The sequence below is a fragment of the Camelina sativa genome, chromosome 10 (genome assembly GCF_030686135.1).
Source record: "Camelina sativa cultivar CO46 ecotype springtype chromosome 10, ASM3068613v1".
Lineage (NCBI taxonomy): Eukaryota > Viridiplantae > Streptophyta > Magnoliopsida > Brassicales > Brassicaceae > Camelina > Camelina sativa.
In genome coordinates this window covers 21,315,515-21,336,101 of record NC_141889.1, presented here as the reverse complement: position 1 = coordinate 21,336,101, position 20,587 = coordinate 21,315,515, and the positions used below count along the sequence as shown (strand labels likewise).

Sequence of the window (20,587 nt, the reverse complement as noted above, 5' to 3'; positions counted from 1 at the left end):
CAATTACTCTGAACCAATTGAGTTTGAACCGCTAGTCTAGTCATAGTGATCCCACCAAAACCTCATAGAGTGGTAGACTAGTAATACTCATTATGTGACCAATTTAAATCTGCAGAGATAGAGAGAGAACCACCTAACTAGATTATTGGACTATAATAACACACGTAAATATTAATATTTTAATGGTTGAGTGAAGAGACATAAAGGAAAAAGTTTTTTAACAATTATACCACGTTCTAAAACCAAACTCAAGGATTCTACCACATATACTAACTTATTTCCAGTAATACCACAAGCATAATTATAGTGAAAGATTAAAACAACCCTCATTATTTATTTCCTTTTATTAAAAAAAAAGAGTTTCGATTTTGTTTTTTTGTTTTGTTTCTTCAACTTTTGTGTCAGACCAATTCCAAAATAAAGTGAACGAACCAACGATTATCTCTTTCTTCTTCCATTAATTGTTTTCATATCTCTCCAAATTCACAAATTGAAACACAAAAAACCTCTTTTCCGGTCATATGTTTTAATTTTTCTTTCTAAAAATTTTATACCCACAGAACCAAAGGAGAACTGGAGCTCTTCTTGCCACCACCATCGTCGGAGCTCTTTTGTCGGACCAACCGGAGCCGCCAGATCGCCTCCTCATATTTATCTCTTGGCCCTTGCCTTTAGTTCTGTCGCTGGTCTTACTTTCACTACCAGATCTGACCATTTGTGGCCGACAAGTCTTCCTCTCCTCCTTGCAAGGCCGATTTGTTTGGAGCACAAGCGAGGATTAAAATTCGGCTTGCTCTTGGACTGGGATTTGACTATCTTTGATCACTTTGATGACGATTCCACCTTACCTTGTGTTGAGGTCTCTGTTAGACTTGTTCTAATATGACATTTGTCTCTTTATAATAGACCAATCATAACTATGTTTGTTTGATAGACGATTTGTATTAGGGGATTCAGCTGATGGACCAATTAAATGCACGAGATTGTCCACTATTAATCTTGTCATGGACAAGTTATTTACAAAAACAATACTTTATTTACTTGAAAGACAAGTTTTACACTTGTCCAAAACCTCCATTTTTCCTCTCTTAATTTTGTCATGCACTAGATGATTCACAAAAAAATTTGTAGACAACTTTTGTATTAACTCGGTGGACCAGTTTTAAACTCGCACAAAGGAGGGACAACTAGTCCTTTATTTATTTATGTCATGAACAATTACTTTAAGCTAATGGACAAATTTGTACTTCTCAAATTGTCTATGAAACACACCTTATCAACAAAACCAAATTTTGTTCACCGTCTTGTGCTATTTTAACAAATGTCGTGGACAATAATTATTTGTCCTTTGGTCCAAAAAGAAGCAGATCTCCATCGTTAATCTTTTCTTTTATTTATTTTTATATTTTTAAATTAATATCATTCTGGATTCCACGTCAAATAAAAAAACACAAAGTTTCTCTCTCTATAGGGATAGTTTCGTCATCTATCAAAAGTTAATTTGTGGTAGTTTAAAATATATATTTCAAAGGTGGTATTTTAGAAAAGTTTTATATAGAATGTGGTAGTTTCCACTAAATTTCTTAGAGGAAATGTGAAGTAACTATTTTGCATGCCAAAGGGATTTCAGCTTTATTGAGAATTCAGCTTTATGCATGCTGTCAATCAATAGAAAGATACAACAATATTGACAAGATGTGAGCAATAATTATAGAGAGTAAGATATCAAGTTCACTAATAACACTAGCCTTCATACATAGCTTCTACCCCCCACTCCTTTGATGCTTCAGTTATTATGAAATGATTTCTGTTTTTACTTCGTACGCATGCCAGTTTTCTTCACTCAGAATTCAGCTTTCTTGAGATATCATGGTGGTTGGTGGTTGAACCAATGAAAAAATTGGTGTGTTTATTAGAGTATTAGCTTCCCAATGGATGATTGGATACATTAGATTTTCCAGTCGACCTATATAGTCAATATAGTAAATGAAATAGTAATTTATTACTAACCCATCTCGCTATATTTTAGCTTTATTGAGAATTCAAATTTATGCATGATGCCAATCCATAGAAATATACAACAATAAAGGGAAGATGTGAGCAATAATTATAGAGAGGAAGATATCGAATTTTCGGTCTCCTCTTCAATAACACTAGTTTTTGTACGTAGGTTTTGAGTAAGTGCAGATCATGCTAGAAAAGTGCAGATTATGCTGATTGAGCAGTCCATATTATATGCTTGAATGGTAAAAACATAACAAACAGTGTAAATCATATATTAAACTGTAAATTATTTAAAAAAACACTAAATTCAGCAAATTTATTTAAACAAATGATAAAATTATTGTAAAATGAACATTTTTTTTTAATATAGGTTATTTTCTAAAGAATTTCACAATTTGAAAACAATAAACACAAATTATCCAAATGCAACACAAATAAAACTTAGAATAGTTTAATGAAAAGTATTTTGATTTGTCCATAACATATCTGTAATATTTTCTCTAATGTTTGTCATTTGATCTCCATCAGCTATTGATATGCTCAAATTAAAACCCTAGAGCTACTCTCTCAAATTAATAGATCACTATAGTACTTAGGGGTCGAATCCACAGAGACTCAAGATCAAACACAATAATTTATAGAGTTTTATGATTATGCTAAACAAGTTAATTTAAAATTAAAATTAAAGCAATGCAAAATACTAAATGTGTTGTAAATTCAAAAGATTAAAAAGATAGGTCTAGGGAATTTCTCAGGTAATTATGAATTATCAAATCAATAAATTAATTAGGATTCAAGCAAATAAAATCAGATCTACAACTCTAAACTCTTTTGTAAAATAAATCAGTTCTCACTGCAAATATTATCTAAATTTAAAACTAGAAAATCCAAATTTCTTTGTAAAATTCTATGTTAAAAATCAGCTTTAAAACAGGTTTAGATAAGTTCACAAAATTACTAAATCAAATCTTTTTGCAAGAAATAATTTTGCTCATCAATGGTTTAATCAGGAAAATCAAATATATTCTCATATCAATTTATTTTTCTAGGTTATTAATTCTAGGTGATCAATCAAGAATTAATATGAAGAACAACAAGAGATGATGATCATAAAAGATAATGAACCCTAAAAATAATAGATCTAATAAACCATAAAAACCCTGTAAAAAACCATGAACCTAACAAGCAAACTACTCAGACATGTTTAACGAAACACAAATCATATTCTGAATAAATTGCATTAAGAGATTAAAAGAAGAAGAAAATGAGTTCTTAATCTTCTCTGAAGGAGTCTTGATTCTTCTTTGAAGAGTCTTGATTTTTCTCTCCAAAAGCTCTCTAAAATCTCTCAGGGTTTTCTTTCTCAAAAGTTGCAGGGAAGATAAAACTTAAGAGTTTCTAAAACCTAAACAACACTATATATATGTCATAAAACACATCAGGGACTTGTGTTGCAATTATAGAAAACTTCAGGAAATTTTGTAAAACTTCCAAAACTTGGCTCGTGTGTCGGCTTATATGGGTGTCGACCTCCACCCAAATGGTGTCAGTCGACGCTGTTCCTCTGAAACGATTCCAAATTGATTTTCTCCAGTTAAATGCCCCCAAAATGATCCAAATTACTACATTTCGCTCCACCTGTGCCAAAGTCCTAGATAACCTGTAAAGACTCTAAAACATCCTAAAAAAAATCAAAAGACTCAAAAAGCACACTTATATCATAATTAAAAACCGTAAAAATCATGATATATCAGCTATAGCCATAGTCTCCATGTCACCTTCATCATTCTCTGAATTTGTGTCGCTAATATCAGTATGCTCCATTACTTCATCAAAATATTCATCAAAATAATTAGAAATTCTGATAAAGTTATGTAGTCTCATTGTAGCTATCACCACTCTTTTTTTAACATGAGTGTTATATCTAGGAAACTCACAAATAATCCTCTATTTCTTCTCCTAAACTCCAAATGTGCTCTCAATGACAGAACGTTGTGATGCATGGCAACGATTATATAGTTCTTGTTTGTTTCTAGGAAGACGACCATTGTAGAACTGTGACATATGATACCTAACAACCTCATTCTGTGAAGGTTTATAAGGAGCCAAAAAACTTTGTTTATTTGGATAGCCAGAATCAACTACATAATATTTGTCTACAGGAGACAAAGGAAATTCAGCATCATTATCTTGCGCCATCGTGAGAACTTCTGTATCGTGACATGATCCTGGTGCTCCATTCCAAACATATGTGAACAACATATTTAAATCACATATCACCATTATATTAAACGAGGTTCTATCATGGCGATTCCAATACATTCCTTGGAATTCAGGTTTAACTTTTACACATACATGAACTCCATCCATGGCTCCAACAAATCCACTAAAATATGGCCAATATCTTCAATCCATTTGCAGTCATTTAGGAATTTGATGTAGCTCTTGTCTCGTTGGAGTCTTGATATAATCACAAGCAAGTAACTCAGTTGCTCTAAGGACTTTAAAAAAAAAAAATTGCACTATCTCTTGCGTTCATCCAAATTGCAATCCAACATCTCTTTGAACTTCATTGTGGCCATATATTCGTAAAAACATGGTCACTCCCTCTTTGATGCTTACATTCATTGTAGGTTGTAACCCATAACTCATTTTTAACTTATCACACAATAATCTAAAACCATCAAGTGACATTCTTAGTAACTGAAGACATGCAGCATTGTCTTCTTGGACTTGACGTCATATATTTTTCCATCCTAAACCGTTATCTGTTTGCACTGGACCTCTTTCAAAATATCGATTATAGTATCTCAATGACGGTTGAATTATTAACTCTTCAAATTGTTCAGTTTCCAGATTCCACAACTGAACTCTATCATCGTAGTTTAGATTGTGGGCACCTTGTGATCGCAACTGACATATAAGAAATGTCTGAAAGTTTATAAAGATAACGTAAAACTAAATTAAATTGATGAAAATTATATTATCCAATAATAATTAAAACATAACATAACTTTTAACAACAAAGTACAAATGTTATAAAGTAATACGTTCACCCTAGTCTTCTCTCCTAGGCACAAAGCCCGAGGCAGCCACTTGCTGAAGATATGGTCTTTCCCATCCTCCGATGTCCTCCCACCGCCCACCTTTCTGCTTAATCGGTCCGCTTCTTCTTCCGTCGGTAGATCTACGATGCCGACGAAGCTTGTCTCCATCTCCATGACTCTGGTTCAGCTTTTCCTGCTTTCAATGGGCTCTTTCTGTCCAAGACCACCAGATCTAGCGCTGCGGGTGAGCTGCTTGTCTCCTCCGGACCCGCCAGATCCACCAGATCCACCAGACGACGAGTTTACTTCACCTCGGTCGTTGCCGTTCTGTGGCTCTTGTCTTCCCAAGGAGTTCAATGGAGAGTGGTTCTCCTTCTTTCTTCCTCATGTTTCTCCCCTGAAGGTGCTCATTTATCTCAGTGGGTCTCTTGGTTGGGGCTGGCCCTTTCTCTCGGTTGATGAATCAGTCCTCTTCTCAACCTCTCCAACTGCTTTTCTCCAGCAGTTTGTCCCCTTCTCTTTGCTTAAGGTTGTTCTTCCTCTTGAACCACTTTGTCGCAAGGTTAGAATCACTGTTGTTGGCTCCTTGTCCGCCCATCTTTGGCGGAATTGGTTCATCGGATACTCCTCTGATGTAACCTTGCCTGTTTGTGTCAAGACAAACACCATCTCTGTTGGCTTAGCTTCTGCTGTGTTCCAACGATCTTTGCTCATTGGATACTCCTTCAGCTTCAACCTATTATTGTATGAGGTAGTTCTTTTAACGTCACACTGTATGGTGACTAAATCTGTTCCAGTTGATGTCTATGTATTGATGGCTACTTCTTTCATGGGTGTTCTTGTGATAGTTAGTTTCAATACTTCTCCTGGTGCCCTATCAAGCATTTCCAAGTTTGTGTTTCTATGTTTGATTTATGCTTTAGTTGTTTTATCTTTCAAGTATGCTGTTCGGGAATGTCGGAATATGCTTCATCTTTCTAATTCTAATCTAAGTTTGGGTGATAAAAAAAAAGAGTATAAATGTTATAACTAATCATCAGATCCTGAATCACTTTGCTGAGTTTCATTAAATTTGGTCCTTCTTTATTTCTCCAAATTTTGAATAATCCTCCTCGTCTACGTGATCGTGATGTTTTCCCTCCTGATGCATAATTCGTGAAACCGAATTCTCGTGAAACTCCTCTAAAACCGTTATCAAAAGAGGGTACTTCTATTTCATGTGAAAATCCTTGTTTAGCATTTGTGGTAGTCTCTACTTCTATTCAATGTCAGCTATTTTTACTCTTATGTGGACAAAGTAATAACCAATCAGATTATAACATTAATACATCTCAGTTGTTTTTACTCTTATGTGGACAAAGCAATAGGAGAACGAGAGAGGGAGCGTTTTAATCAATTGCTCAATTTCTTCTTCTTCGTCGTCGTGATGATACCATGGTCCGACTGTGCTGCTGAATGCTCGATTTCTTCTTCTTTTCTATTTCTCTTCTTTTCACTGTGACCTCGAACCCAATGTTCGTAATTATCTATGAGAAGCCATGATTGATCCGGAGCGTGGGGATTTGAAGATATCTCTGAGGTTTTTGCAACTCAATGACTCTGGTGGAGGACGATTTGAAGATGTCGATTGGGGAGGGTTTGAGTAAGAAGCTTCGAGAAATGAACAAGGACCAGATTCTATTAGACAAGTTATGGATGTTTGAATTTTGAATATTTTCTTGATGTTTGGTGTTTGGCTGAATCTGAGATAATTGTGAGATTGAAATTGTGGTTTCTGATTCTACGACGCTATCTTGGGTGTTTAGCTGAATTTTTGTAGATTGGGGATAGGATCTTGTTGGGTTCATACATTAATCGCCATGTGAAAGTACCATAACCTATTGCTTTAGTTTGGTTTGGAGGCTGTTTAATAAACTCGTTATCTTCGATCATATGTTACTCTCATGATGTTATTCTGTTCATTAAAGAATAATAACCTGATGATTTGTTTCTTCTGTATTGTTGATTGGTTTTCTTACATCTGATGATAATTAGGAAATTATTTATTTTCAGGTCATGCTTTCAAAAGAAGAGTTTAATGTAAATGATTTGGTGTTGTCACTGAGAGATAAGATTGAAGACATGTTAGATATTAGTCTTTGTCTCTTGATGATGTTTACACTGCCTATTAATTTTAATCTCATAATCTTAGTGTGCTTAGATTCAGAGTATTGTTCCTATTTTGTTTGGTATCAGTTTTGTTCCTAATTATTGCTTAACTTGCATAATATTGCATTAGACGACTGTTGTGGATTTAGTTGGTCAGTCACATAATGTGATTTGTTTTTTTTCCTTAATTTCTACAGCTAAAGTTTTAGTCTTTTTTAAAAAAATAAATAAATTCTTGAAAATGTTTTTGGCTTTGCCATGTTAACATGAGTTTTGAGAATGCACATTGTTCTCTTCTCGTAATAAAGTTTATTTGAAGTACATTTATATCAGTTCTCGGGCTATTTTAAGATTTGCAATGCTTTGCTAAAAGAGTGCATATGATTTTTAGACAAAAAAATATTTGTTTTCTAATAGGTGAATTACGCAATTGGGGTTTTGTATTACATGTGCGACTATAACAGAGCAACAAGAGAGCAGAAGTGGTGGATCTCATAGAGAGGTACGCAGCTGCTGATTCAGTCAGTGTAAGCTTTAGTAACTTGGCTAAGGCGTTTCTTGACAAGCATGCTCATGCATACACATGAGATTCTTGAATATCATCATTTCACGATGAAGTAGTTGGATTCAGTTTGGAAATACCAAAGATGGCGATTTCGCCAGTTTGGGCCAAAAACGTAAACGGTGCGATGAATGTTTTGAGGATTGGGAAATTATTTTGTTAAAATTATTAAATTTTAAATACATTATATAATTTTCTTAGTTATTTAATTAATTTTTTATATAACATTTTATGTTTCCTCGCAAATTCCTAGCAGAAATATAATTTATTTTCAATCAAAAACATAAATATACTATTTTTAAAATTGTCGCAAATGAATAGTAATAATTGCGAGGGATTTACTAGTCAAACTTTGCGAGGGATATGTTATGGAAAAGTTTTCTCGCAAAATTTGCGAGGAATTTACGAGATTTTTTAATTTGTGAGAAGCGAATTGCGAGGGATGGTTGTTTCTCGCAAATCCCTTGCTATAGGCTATTTGCGAGGGAATTGCTAGGAAATTTTCCTTCGCAAATCGCTTGTTTTCTTGTAGTGGAACCCATGCCAAGTGGTATGAAGATATTAAGAGTTTGGATACATTACATGAAATATTGTCTATGGAGTGCATACAAAATTAAATGTAAATATGTAAGGGATTTACAATATATCTATCTTAACATTTTTGAAATACATTTTTGTGTCATCCTCTCTTATCTATGTATCCAAACTCTTATTTTTGTATCCAACTCTTATCTTTGTATCCAAATTCTCTACAATCCTTACAACCAAACACCATCATTACCATATTTGATAATATTAATTTCCTAAAAACTATCTACCTAACTTAAATCAATATGTTAGACTAAAATATAATTCTCCTTGCACTTTTATTTAATCTTATATTTAATTATTTTAATTACTATTTAATACATAAAGTTAATAAATTTTTAGATTTTTTTCAGCATATGATGTGATTTGAATTTTTATAAACGGATATATATTTTAAAATTTTTCTTAGGATATTTATAACCAAACAAGTATATCTACATCTAGAGCTCGAAATACATTTTTAAAGTACAATAGGGTGCCATCCCTTTTTGGCTTTTTGCCAACTTCGGGTCAGATTTTTAACTAAAATTATAACCGATTCAATTATCCGGATCCTCTTTAAGATTACTGAATATATTGGGCCGGTTTTTAATCTATAGCGTACTTATTTACATTCAATTAATGTCAATTAATGCCCATTGTATCTTAGGAAATATCTAATTTACATGCCGAATTTTTTGGGCTGAGTTTGACAAAAAGAATTGACAACACAAATTCTGTAATCACATCCCTATAATATAGCAACTAATTCAAGATGAACACATCTTAGGAAATATCTAATTTGCGTTTAATAAACGATTACATTTTTACTAAGTTCTTATTAGCTTTAAATGTACACTATTAATCCAATAATATCAATTGAGAATCAAAATAAGAATACAACATATCATTTATTCCTAAATCATAACTAACCAAATCATAAAATGTATATTCTCAACTTGCAAATCAAGAGTTTATACAAAACTTATCTACAACCGTTAACAGTATATATAGATGCAATTCACCATCGACTACAAACACCACAAAACTATTACAATATCATATTAACAAAATAATAGACCCGTGGTGTACCACGGGGTAAAACCTAGTTTATTGTGTAAAACTAATACTCGTATATGTAACGTGTATTTATTAATATATGAATTGGTAATAATGTAGTAAAATAAAAGGAAATTCTCAAAAATAGCACCAAATCAAGTTTCTTTTTCCAAACTTAGCACAACATGTTTGTAATTCCAAAAATAACACCAATTAATTTTTAAAAATTAAATTCTAAATTCAAAATACTAAATCCTACCCCTCAAAACTATACCCTAAATATAAAATTGAGAACCCAAACCTAAAAACAAAATTCTAAAAATTAATTTTAAATATTTTAATGTGTTAAATAATGTTATTTTTGGAAATTTATAGAATATGTGCTATAGTTGTCCATAAAACTTGTTTTAGTGCTATTTTAGGGTATTTCTCTAAAAAAATTAGCGAATTAATTTATATATATTTCATGTTATAAATTGTAAATACTACTATATAAATTTTCAAAATAAAATTGTAATAATAAATTAAATTAAAACATATTATTATTTTGTCGAAATAAACATCTCTTAAATCTATTTTACTGTCAATATTATTTTCCAATTTTAATTTCTCTTTTTTTTTTAAAAAAAAATATATTTTCTCTCTCTCTCTCTCTCTCTCTCTCTCTCCAATTAACAGATCCGATTTCAGTGTAATTTTCTCCATTTGATTAAAAGAGCTGTAAGCTTAAGAGCTCTCTCTCTCTGTCGATCGATATTTGGGATCCCTAGCCTCCAGCAGGTAAGATATATCAGCTGCTTAGCTTTCTCATTTTTCAGACTAAGAGCTCTCTCTCTCTCTCTCTCTCTCTCTCTCGATTTTGATTTTGATTTTTTCGATTGGGCTTCCGATTTGTTTATCCTGAGTTGATTTTGCACTTTTGGATTATTCAGAATATCCGTATTTGGCTTCTGATTATAATGATTGATGATCCACTCACGTTAATATATAGTCTTTGCAGAAGAACAATTCCATAATTCATTCGTCTCTAGTGAGAAGGAATGTTTACAAATAAGGGAAGACAAGAAGAACGTACAGGAAAACATGGACACACAAAGGCTTCAATTTCTACAGGTCTCTGTGAAGAAGCATTGTTGTTGTTGGAGCTGAGTTTTTGTCTTCTTCTATTAAAATTTGCAGGAGCTTGTGAGTCAGTTTCAAATTGCAACTGATCAAGGTAGGCATGCTGTACTAGCTTTGGGTTTTAGTTGTAGACCATAATAAGTAACTGATTCATGTTTTTGTTTGAACATTTAGAAAGTATTGTTGCATAGGACTTGCTTTGGTGCTTTCTTGTGATTAATATATCTGTTGCCATTTGTTTTTAAGGATTGTGTGTGTGTGTGGCTCATATGGAACATTAGGGTACTTAAAATAGAAGATACGGTGGTTTGTGTTAAACATTACTGTATCGGCACATATCGAACGTCAGTCAACAGTGCACATATCATAGAATGTGCAAACCCTAGATATGGGATTGGCAATTTAACTCTTGTTTTGAAATTTTGAGTTATGTAGATTGTCCTACATTATCGATACTTCTGCCTTATGGCAAATTGCTGTCATCACTTTCAAATGCTTCTGTTAGACTATAGATTTAGCTTAGCTAGCCTAATTTAGTATTTCTCTGGTTTTTTTCACTTTAGTTTTGTCAAGTTATTTTGAGACACAATTGTTGTTTTTGCACCTGCAGATACAAAGGAGAAAATTGTAGCAAACTTTGGGTAACTCTCTGAGTATGCTCATGTTCTTCTATCGTTTCCCATGGAGAACCCAAATATCCCCCACTTTAGTCTTCTCACGATGAAAATGTTAATGGTGTACTCGAGCAGCTAAATGTCTTGGAACTATTCATAGACTGTCTAACAGAGCCAAATGAAAAGCTCGTGGAATTTGGAATAGGAGGATTATACAACGCTTGTGCCGGTAAAATGCCTTGAATATACAATTTTACTCTCTGATTCTAAACTGTGTTTTTGTTGTTGTTGCCATAACTGCAATTTACTGATCATCAAACCAAATGCTCTTTTCTCTTCTTGTGCAGACCCGAAAAATGTTGCTACAATTGTCGAGGCTCATGGAATTCCTCTTATAATCAAATGTTTATCAAGTCCTGTGCGGAACACTGTGAGTCCACACGAGTTTCTCGCCTTATTAATGTCTCTCTGGTGTTTAAATGGAAACTCAAAATTGTTTTTTTTCTTCAAATAGGTGAATTACGCACTTGGGGCTTTGTATTACATGTGTGACTATAACAGAGCAACAAGAGAGCAGATCTTGAGAGCAGAAGTGGTGGATCTCATAGAGAGGTACGCAGCAGCTGATTCAGTCAGTGTAAGCTTTAGTAACCTGGCTAAGGCGTTTCTTGACAAGCATGCTCATGCAAACACATGAGATTCTTGAATATTATCTTGTCTATTTTTGGTTATATTAAGTAGTTGGATTTAGCTTGTATAGCAAATGGGCCAAAACACAAACGCTACAATGGATGTGTTGATTTTTGATGTCTTGTGATAATGTAGATGAGTAATATAAAGGCTAAATTGATCCAGTTGGTGGTCGTAGTTCATATTATATGAAAACTTCATAAATTCGAGAACACTTGGCGTTGTTTGGTAAGATCATGGCTAATCCCATTGTCGAAATGGACAGTGAGATCTGTCACAGTTAAATGGGACGGGTCTAATGGTTAAATTAAATTGGTTATCCCACAACTGTCGGACGATTGGGATATGTTTGGGTAGACGCAACCGTCCGCAAACTTCAAATTCTACACTTGCGGAGCTAACTTCAATTAATTTTACCCTTTAATACATGACAAAGAAACATACCCGCCATGTTAATATGAATATACAACACTCATTTATTAAACGGGTATCCCTATATATTAATAGAGAAACATTCTAAAAAAATGATGATGTGTCGTCGCCAGAGAGCTAGAAGCACATTTTAGCAAATAATCCTCATTAATTAAACTAATTACATCTATGCTACTATAAATTTAAATTTAAATTCATTACATAAATTAAAACTTTTTATAGCCATTTAATTTGAATCTATATTACTATTCTTTCAAAAACAACAAAATATTTTTTTTAATTGATAATTATTTATATTTTATTAAAATAAAGTCCATACAAATTTCTCCACCACGTTAAAATTCTTTTCTATATTCAAATAACGGGTGAAATGTATTTTTACACAAAATAATCGCAAATTTGAATAATAATAAAAATTAGTTACATATTTTGTTTTATACAAGCGAATCTTAAATTTCAAATAATAATTTTACTCATAATAATTTTATTTGAATCGATTTATCCGCACTATGTGTGGGTTGTTTACCTAGTGTTGAATTAAAACGAACCCATTTAAACCCATAATTTTTTTTTGTCATAAATGGGTTTAAATGGATTTATTTTAATTCAACATACCCGCCAAAACCGTAGACCCAAGTTTTCCCATCAAAATCGTACAAACGTAATTTCCCGCCAAAAATACAAAATTGTCTTTTGTTATTAAAATTATTTTTTACAAAACAGTTTTCCGCTCAAACCGAGAATCCGAGTTTTTCCATCATTAAAAAAAATTCTCACAAAAATACAAAATTGCATATTAGCACCAAAGTTATATACTTAAATGGGTTTGATGGATTTAAATGGGTCGATGTATGTTTAAATAGGTACAGTTACGTTAAATGGATTTTCAAAACTAAATAGGTTTATACTTAAATAGAATGGATTTAAATAGGATGGATTTATCCATTTTAACATCCCTAACCTTGGGAGAGGAAACTAATGTATACACAACTATGAAAGTTGACCGAGGGAAGGAGCACAAGCGTATACCGCCTAGACTACACGGGAGATTCATGGTGTATCGCAAAACACCCATTTTTCAATGTATTCCAGAATGTGACATGATGTCCAGCAAAGAGGGATGGGATCTTTTTCGATGGAAATAAATGATAAAAGATCAAACTGACTATTATAAGAAGTTAAGAACCATGAACGGAGAAATAATGAGGGATGGGATCCTTTTCCATGGAAAATTGCCTATCCCATTTCTCTCTAATAAATTTTCTCATTGTAATTTGGAAACGTCTTAATGTTTCTATTCATTTCTTGTTGGTTTAATTTCATAACAAAATGCTTAGCCCACAAACTAAAAATCTTGCATCAACAAACGACTAATTTCTTATTTGCGAATTAAAGGAATTTCAATTTTCGGTGTCGCATCATTGAATTTACATAAATGCATATGGGTTTATTTGATTGTATTATGGTTTAAAATTCGTAAAAATAAATAAATAATAACTTTAGTAGTTCAAAGTTTTTACTTTTATCAGTATATTGACGTTTCTGTTATTATGCTATTGAGGCATCATTTTCACAATACCTTTTTAAATTAAAGTTCTTGCCAGATAGATTTTAATTGATTTTAAGCTGAGTTCATGATTGACTTCTAAATTATCTTCAATGATGTGTTTTTTTTGGCGATTTTTTTTTTTTTTGGTTTGCCGACATTTCTCAAAATGTTTCATAAAACATATTAGATCAAACCAAATTAACAAACTTGCACTACATCACATATATATATATATATATTATTTTTTTTACATTTTTTAACTGAAACAGAAAAGTTCATATTTGTTATACATTTCATAGGTTTGATCAAACATCAGGTGATGTTTTTTAAACTTCGCTTTTACGAGATCTTTTCTCTTGCATGGCAGCATATTTGATGATCTTGAGTGCTTCTACCATATCATCACATAGTCTATGTGGATCTGGAATAGTTGTTGTGTCAACAGCTAGATTGATGACAATCTTGTTTACGTAGCTTATGAAATGGATATTGAGAGCCTTAAACATCACAAAAACAAAATAAAAGAAACAATTAGTTAATTTAACTTCATCAAAAGTTTCATAATCTTTTAGAAGAGTAAACAAATGTACTTCATAAAAGGAATGATTTAAGTATATATGAAATCAGTTGTACTTACTTGTGATCCAACTAATGCACTTCCCGCGATATATGAAATCGGATGGTGAAAAAAACTTATTTCTTCATCGGGACCTTTCACATTTGAAAATGCCAAGGATGTGTGACCAAATATCCTCTTTCCAAAATCTTCTACTACCTGTTAATTTCTTACAGTAAAAGAAAAATTAGTTAAATGCATTAAGTTGTATCGAATAGACATTGCTCATATCGGTTTTGTATATTTTCACCTTTCCTCCAAACAATTTCAAGGTGAATTTTATGATTCCATAGAAAATAAACGCTTCGAGAGATATTTTTTTCCTATCCATTGTAGCTTTGGCTCGTCGGATGTACTCCAATGGATCATTCTCGAATTTCACCCACAAAGGAAATATGATAGTTCCTATGAAGTTTCCCCACCTACACTTTGAACCCTTCGCCATCATATCAGCCAAATCCTACATTTTCATATTTTATTAAACTTTACACTTAAAATTAATTAAAATTTTGGTTTTGTATGATTGTATATAACTATGAACATGATGACTATCACCTCTATCCTTGTTGCTGGTCTTAAGTTTATAGCTACAGCACCACGAACACGGAGCTTTTCTAAGATCTCTTTCTTCTCGGCCTTTGATCCATCTGTCAACAATGATCAAATATTAGAAGTATTATTGAGGATGTTCAAATACTATGAATTATGATGTAATTATGGTTTGAGTGATTGAGTACCTCTGGTTTTTAATATTATAGGAAGTGATTACATATCGAAAATAAAATAATTGAAGAAAAAAAATATTATAGGTAATGTGGTGTGTGGATTTTTTTTATGGTAAAAAAAAATAATTGAAAAAAGAAGGTATATGGTAAATGATAGATACTGATAAAAGGAGAAAGGAGTTTGAATTAACCATATTTGCTACTCAAATATCGTGAAAGACCTGCTTGTGTCATTCCAAGAAGAACATCATTCACCTTCTGAAAATTTTTGAATATTATGAAGTTGTTAGATAAAGTGTACGTAAAACTGAAATGAGTGATCAATATATAAAGCAAGATAATAATTACTATACATACCATGTTCATTGTGTCCTTCACAAACTTGACATCATCAAAACTTATTATCCGATTGATAAGCTTCCAAGATTGAAATCCATCACTGGGATTACCCATAATAGGATTTTTGGTATCTTGCATGAAGCATACTGTAAGAATTAACTTGAAAAATTCAACAATAGTGGTGAAGGTGACTCTTATTAAAAACAAAAACCCAACAACCAACCACCAAGCCATGGAATTAACAGGTTTCTTTGTAGCCACGGTACTAGAAATTAGTGCGTCGGGGTCTGATGTTTTTCGTGAACAAGCAAGTAAGAGAGACATAAGAGACATTCCATCACCAACTGAGTGATGTATTTTTGCTATAGCCAAAGATTCTGCTTTTGATGTCTTTACGTTGAGCAAATGAAATTCCCAAAGTGGTTTGGACATGTCCATTGGAATGTTAGCAATTGTTGAAATATAATCTTCTATGAACTGATCAGGATTTTCAATATTGGGATAGTCAAGATCCGGCACAATTATATGATCTTCTACTCGAACTTTAACAGGAATCCACACCGGTTCTCCTTTTCTCTTGTAGTCTATCTCCTGAAAAGGCAAGAAAAATTATGATCCCTAAATAATATACTTGTGATATTTGCATACTAAAGAGATAGAAACAAATTTAATTCTATTAGTCAGTGAAGAATTCTTTATATATATCTTATTCAGTATGTTTATACTTATTATATGTATATACCAAAATTCTAGCTATAGTATATATATAACAAAATGCATGCGTACGTATAGAATATTTATAAATTACCATTTTGCTAGAGAATCTGGGAGCATTGATCAATGAGTTGTTGATGCCTTCAACAAATTTCGATGGGTTGCATCTAATTTTAAACCCAAAACTTATAACAATGAAGAAATTTGGGGAACTTAGCATATGTGACATTGGGCTAAGCGGCTCCATTGGCTCTTCTCTCTCCATATATTTTTCCATTTTTATGGTTTTTTTGTTTATGATTCTCCAACCTTTTGCAGTACTACTTCGATTTTATAGCATTCATATTTTGTCCTTCTGTCTTTTTTTTTATATATTATTATAAGTAGTAAATGAGGTTTGGTATGAGGTTAGGGTTTTGTGGTTGCTACCTTCGTGGGTTCCTTTTATGTAGTTTTTTAAATTAAGTCCTTCCATTTTATTTATAAAAACCATTTGGTTTCTAAATATCATTTCATAATAGCTGTTGTTTTAACAGAAATTGTCTTCATAAACTTCAAATTGATCAACAAATTAGATAGAGAAATAATTAAGTATATGCTGAAATGACCATAATGTAGTGGCCAATAGTAAGTCTTTAATGCATAAGGCACCATCACACCAAGGATCGAGTTTCGTTCTCTACAAATGTAGGAATTAGGCTAATGGGCTGGCATGTTGTGGTCCAATGGTTGACAAAAAAAAATTAGAAGAAAATATATTAAATAAAAATTATATGTGGAAAATAAGAAAACCGAAGAGTATACTACTTGGACATTTTGCTATTACTATTGTACATCAGTAATTATAAAGATAGTAACAGAGGACAAAAATTAGATTGGAGTTGCCTTAAATTTAAAAGAAAAGAAAAAATATGTACTTGTACGTTAACCATTTGCAAGAAATGAAGTCTCTAATAGTTTTAGTCATACACGTACGTGACGTTATGTATGCAGTTTGTCCAACATAAATTTATTAGCAATCGTAGCCCAATAAATTTCTATACAAATCTATCAGATATGTTTTAATTGCCCATTTGATTTTTTTTTTTTTTTTTTTGAAAGTTCAACATATTTTAGAAATCAAAATACACTTTCATGCCAACATGTGGAAGCGTATTAATAGAATGCGATTCCATTAGTACTGTTCGAGCTACATTTATGTTATTTTGGTGTATACTGTTGACATAATTGTTGGTCCCTGGCTACTATAACTTTTTTTTTTTTTAACTATTTGTTGTAGGTAAAGATGCATCCATGAGGATATAACGTTTTTTTAAAAAAAAATGTAATTTATTATATCTAACTACCCACATAATGTATGATGTTGATATAAAACAAAACCCGATATATACTGATTTAAATGGCATACACGTATGAGCTGGCCCCGATTATGACCCATTGAAGAAGTGGACATGTCTGGTGTCGACCTACGCTAAGTCGGTGTCGACTTACGCTAGGTCGGTGTCGACCGATACAGGCACGGCCATTTTGTTGACCGACACTTAACAGGTGTCGATCGATACCACCTTCACAGATACGATTTGCAAGAAGTCGAACGTCGAACCCCTGTTTCGAATCGCCTCTAATTCGTTCCAAACTCTCCCAAATGTTTTAGGAACCTATGGAAACATGAAACCAACCAACCCACACAAGCAAAGCACCACAAACAACAAAGAACAGCCAAAACAAAATGGATCTAAGGCTTAGATCAGCTATGACCAAGCACTCACCTCTTTTGCAGGAAGATTTGGTTGAGAAACGGTGGAAACAACACCTTAAGAAGCTTCTCCTTCGTTCCCAGCAACAACTCTCCCTTCCACAACCACATATATCACCAAAATCACTAAGAACAAGCCAAAATCCTCTCAACTCACAAGTTTTCGCCTTTCTCTCTTTTCTTCTCGCAAGCGGCCACAAAAACACTCTCCAAACCCTCAACTTCGTTGCTTCTCTGCTTATATACTCGGTTTGGACAAACCAATCAAACCAAATCAATCCAAAATTGCGAATTAAAATAACTTGGTCGGACCAGAAGAGCTGGTGTCGATCGACACACCCCTGGTGTCGATCGACACCCATCCCCAAATTCCGCTCGTGGATGTTACAATTATATGGATAATTTTACAATTAATGTTAAAATATTTTAGCTATGTTTGGTTATATGGATAGTATTGGGAATTAATTGTAAAGTTGTTTAGATACATAAATATAATAATGGCATTGTAAATATTTACTAAAACAAATATTTTCTTTAAAATATACTTTAAAAATGTTAATGTAGATGCAAAGTTCATCTCTTCATTTAATGAAAATTCACATATTTATTCAAAAAAACTTGATTTAATTTTTGCGTTATAAAAGAAACTAATTAATGTCCCTACCAAGAAACTTAACAACAAGGCTGAAATTGGGTGGTCTCTACATAACGCACAATGAAAATGCATCCTTAAACATTTTTCAGCTATAGAACCCACAAGTTCACCACTTGAGACAAAGCCGAGAAGAAAAAGAAAAAATAACTTTTTATCTTGGGCTTTGAAACTTTTTGTTAGTTTAAATATAAACAAAACTTAAATTTTTGGCACCTTGGTTTGAACTCCACTTGTTCGTTTTGGTGCTAGATCGTTGTAGCTTTACAGAAAAAACTATTGCACTAAGAATTAATTCTGCTCATGTCTATTTGAATTTAACCAACTCGCTGATCTTTATGATCCAGTTGAATTTGTTTAACATTGATCTCAAGTTCGTATTTATCATTTTTTAATAATTTGATTAATGATCTATACTTTACTAATTAATTAATACTGTATGCTATTGTAGTGTTGGCATGGAGAGAGATAAGTTTCGAGTAGTTGAATGGCATATATAAGACTTAAAAGGGTACAATATCGACCACACAACTCATCTAATTACGAGCCTGCTCAGATCTTTAATTTGGTCCATGAGAAAGATGTGAACGTGTTCACAAATATTTATGAACAATTAATTTGTTGGCAGGAAGGAGATGAATGTTGTACCTACCTACTATATTTAATTTCATACCAAATACTGTTGGTTTCATATAATGTTCTTCTTCATAGAATATGCAACTTAAAACTAAAACTCAAAACTGATTTCCAAAACTTGTGAACGAGTCGGGTAATTGTTACTGACGGCACCCACAATAGATAAGGATAGTTGAAATCGCAGTGAAAAGACTCGAACCTTAGTCTTTTAGATACGTTCTAAATTAAATATGAATGTTGAATATAATTAAGAGTAACTAATTATATAGAGGGAGTAGCTAGGTAGGGTTATAAGAGACTAATTTATATATACATTTATGAAGTACATTTTCGGTTATATCCTTTTAATTTTGCTTATTTAAAATTTTAGTCCCTACAAAATTTCACTAAAAGCAATAAGTAAAATATGGTAAATTGATAAAATAAAAAGCAATAAGCAAATTTCTTTTATATATATGTGTCCCAAAATAAAATAAAAATAGAAAAATCAATCATTAAACTCTACACACTGAAAAATAAACAATCAGTTAAATTAAATAATTATATCAAACAAAACAATAATATAGTATTATTTTAAATAAATAAAAAATAGTATTCTGATTAATTATACATTATACAAACAGTTATAATTCATAATTTTAGTGTTTTATCCTGATAAAATTATAATATTTTAAGAATAATTGTATCACCGCTTAAATATAAAAATATAAAAAATTAAAAATATATAATTTTATTACTAAATTAAATACCGCTAAAATAAAAAAATATTATAAATAAAATTAAATCATTGTCCCCTGGTGTACCACGAGTTAAATACTAGTTGCAGTATAAAAAAGCTGTACATAATTAAATAGATCCATAACATACGTTAATCATAGATATGAGAATATTTTTGATACACCTCAAGATGTAAGGACTTTTATTTTTGATATTTCTTAAGATGTAAGGACTTTAGTCGCGCCAATCATGAAACAAGCCTTTTGAAATTGAGTCCTAGGTAACGATTTTGTCAGTCCATCTGCTAGCTGATCATGGGTTGACATGAGAGACACACAAATTAAAGCACCCACTTGAATGAGATTCTGAATGATGTGAGAGTAAGGTGTTCTTTTATTGATCGCTGCAATAGCGTCTGCGACTGAAAATTAAAGAGGGGGAAGCTGAACGGACGACACAGTTTTTAAAAAAATCAGTCGCTGAGTTTTTTGGAACTGATGACGTGAAAGTAGTTTCTGATCGCTGGTTTTTTTGACGACTCCTAAGTCGCTGTATCCCGCTTCCAGCTTTTTTAATCCCACTTCCATTTTCTCCGGCGTCACCTTTATTACAGTTTTAAATTGTCGTTTTGCTTTCAT

At 32.3% G+C, this 20,587-nt stretch overlaps 3 protein-coding genes across 3 annotated transcripts; 1 reads left to right on the top strand and 2 right to left on the bottom strand.

Annotated features, from left to right (window-relative positions):
- Nucleotides 1–2,455: 2,455 nt before the first annotated feature.
- Nucleotides 2,456–4,391, bottom strand: LOC147936331 (uncharacterized). Its single transcript, XM_087469122.1, is given in 2 exon segments — nt 2,456–2,546; nt 3,773–4,391. Coding segments are annotated over 2 exon segments (693 nt in total). The 5' UTR covers nt 4,375–4,391.
- A 6,079-nt stretch (nt 4,392–10,470) lies between these two features.
- Nucleotides 10,471–11,977, top strand: LOC147936330 (uncharacterized). The gene is made up of 6 exons (XM_087468688.1): nt 10,471–10,500; nt 10,567–10,603; nt 10,945–11,009; nt 11,220–11,352; nt 11,471–11,553; nt 11,638–11,977. The coding sequence occupies exons 1-6, from the start codon at nt 10,471–10,473 to the stop codon at nt 11,818–11,820; spliced, it is 531 nt and encodes a 176-aa protein (XP_087324814.1). The 3' UTR covers nt 11,821–11,977.
- Nucleotides 11,978–13,963: 1,986 nt separating this feature from the next.
- On the bottom strand, nt 13,964–16,636 carry LOC104719346 (wax ester synthase/diacylglycerol acyltransferase 1). Its single transcript, XM_010437257.2, has 7 exons — nt 16,283–16,636; nt 15,493–16,065; nt 15,327–15,393; nt 14,966–15,057; nt 14,661–14,870; nt 14,432–14,569; nt 13,964–14,291 (listed from the first exon to the last, which is right to left on the bottom strand). Exons 1-7 carry the CDS (start codon nt 16,463–16,465, stop codon nt 14,121–14,123), a joined length of 1,434 nt encoding a protein of 477 aa, XP_010435559.1. The 5' UTR covers nt 16,466–16,636; the 3' UTR covers nt 13,964–14,120.
- Between the last annotated feature and the right edge of the window lie 3,951 nt (nt 16,637–20,587).

Excerpts from the sequence above, each read along its gene's own strand:
- LOC147936330 (XM_087468688.1), top strand. The coding sequence starts at position 10,471 with ATGGACACACAAAGGCTTCAATTTCTACAG. Across the intron at positions 11,010-11,219 it reads CATCACTTTCAAATGCTTCT|TCTTCTCACGATGAAAATGT; the intron begins GTTAGACTATAG and ends CCCCCACTTTAG. Across the intron at positions 11,554-11,637 it reads CAAGTCCTGTGCGGAACACT|GTGAATTACGCACTTGGGGC; the intron begins GTGAGTCCACAC and ends TTCTTCAAATAG.
- LOC104719346 (XM_010437257.2), bottom strand. The coding sequence starts at position 16,465 with ATGGAAAAATATATGGAGAGAGAAGAGCCAATGGAGCCGCTTAGCCCA. Across the intron at positions 15,394-15,492 it reads TGAAGGACACAATGAACATG|AAGGTGAATGATGTTCTTCT; the intron begins GTATGTATAGTA and ends AAAAATTTTCAG. Across the intron at positions 14,871-14,965 it reads GACCAGCAACAAGGATAGAG|GATTTGGCTGATATGATGGC; the intron begins GTGATAGTCATC and ends ATGAAAATGTAG.